At 33.5% G+C, this 1,554-nt stretch overlaps 1 protein-coding gene across 1 annotated transcript; it reads right to left on the bottom strand.

Annotated features, from left to right (window-relative positions):
- Positions 1–1,350, bottom strand: LOC101743379 (mpv17-like protein). The gene is made up of 2 exons (XM_004933015.4): positions 1,043–1,350; positions 1–418 (listed from the first exon to the last, which is right to left on the bottom strand). The coding sequence occupies exons 1-2, from the start codon at positions 1,267–1,269 to the stop codon at positions 91–93; spliced, it is 555 nt and encodes a 184-aa protein (XP_004933072.1). The 5' UTR covers positions 1,270–1,350; the 3' UTR covers positions 1–90.
- Positions 1,351–1,554: the final 204 nt, after the last annotated feature.

Here is a 1,554-nt window from a genome sequence, read left to right on the forward strand (position 1 = left end):
TGTAGGTAATAAATGTATTAAATAAAATACACGCGTCGCGTTAATAATGTCTGATTATAATTTGTTACTCCGGCTTAAAGTCATTTACACTCAAATTACAGCTTTTTCATTTTTTTCTTTACTTTTAACATGCGCGAGATAAACCGTCCATACAAAACTAGCCAAGCTCACAAATACTATCCTGTTCTTTTCGGAAACAAAATAAAAGTTAACAGTTTGAGCCATCGGCCAGAATAACACCCCTATTTTGTACGTGGGCCAGAGTTTTTCTTCCACTTCTTTTAGGCATGCTTCTATAGGCTTCATCTCGAGCAGACTCATGCCGAAGAAGAAATACGCCGTCGCTAGAGGAGCGTAAGAGATTTGTTCTAAGCCCGCCCTGAGGATTGCTGTCTTCAAATTATTTCTCTTGAAAAATCTGTTCAATACATTTCAATAGTTAACAAAAGCAAGTAAACGTGTTAGTGATTTAGAAACTATTCTATGCAATATCCGCATTGTATATTTTCCACCATTTTGTATTAAATACTTTTTGGTCAAGATCAACATTCTCATATATTAATTCACTTCATTATTATTCACTGTTTAACGAAATTTTATTAAATTACTTCCAATTAATATTTCTATCACAAAGATCTTTAAGCTTTCGAAAATAATTAGTACAGCCTACAGTTTCAAGCTTACAAAATAATAATATTATCCATTTTGAACTTAAGCGAGTCACTACAAAGAATATTCGTTCGTTTTGTGTCCTAATGTACTGAACTAAAATACATTTGAAACAGTAATTTGAAATATATTTAGGCCAATTCTGTATGCATTCACAGTTGGCTCACTGTTAATCCCAGATCTATCTTGTTTTGTTAAAAAATATATTATTATTTTAATAAAATCACGAAATTTTAATTTGTCCGAACCTGCAACTTTGTTATGTGCATAGATCTAATATTGTTTTTAATTTAAATTTTCGTTTATTACCCGTATTCCGGCGAAAACTAAATTGTGCCTAAATATCATAGTGCTAGAGTCTATTACGAATTACCTGCTGCTATACTTCATCCACCCGTAAAAGACTGGAGCCATAAAGAATGTTCCAAACACGCCAAAGCGCGTTGCTCTAGCCCAATCCAATTTTTCCAAGTTGGGTCCGTGCTCCATGAACTCTTGGGTTATGCTGCAAGCGGGCCATATCACCGCGTAACACAGCATACCGCGAAGCAAAGGATATTTCCGTGGTAACCTCAAAACTTTCGAGAGAATCCCCGACATTTTGATTGATGTGATGTTTCTTTGACGTATTGAAATTGTGAATACGACGATTGGCTTATGAAGTTATACCATAGTTATACTCTTTTAATTGCATTTATTTATATGTTTATTTCAAGGAGAAACAAAGGCAACAGATTCCCGCGTATTTTTATGCATTAAGTTCTCTTTTCTAAGTGAATTTGTTGCCATAACACGCTCGGATAATTTACAGTAATACAAATTGGTTTTAATTAAGATTCACTTTTGCCTAAAAAAAAGAAATTTTCTTCTTCTAAAAACCTATTC

The sequence above is a fragment of the Bombyx mori genome, chromosome 26 (genome assembly GCF_030269925.1).
Source record: "Bombyx mori chromosome 26, ASM3026992v2".
Taxonomy (NCBI): domain Eukaryota; kingdom Metazoa; phylum Arthropoda; class Insecta; order Lepidoptera; family Bombycidae; genus Bombyx; species Bombyx mori.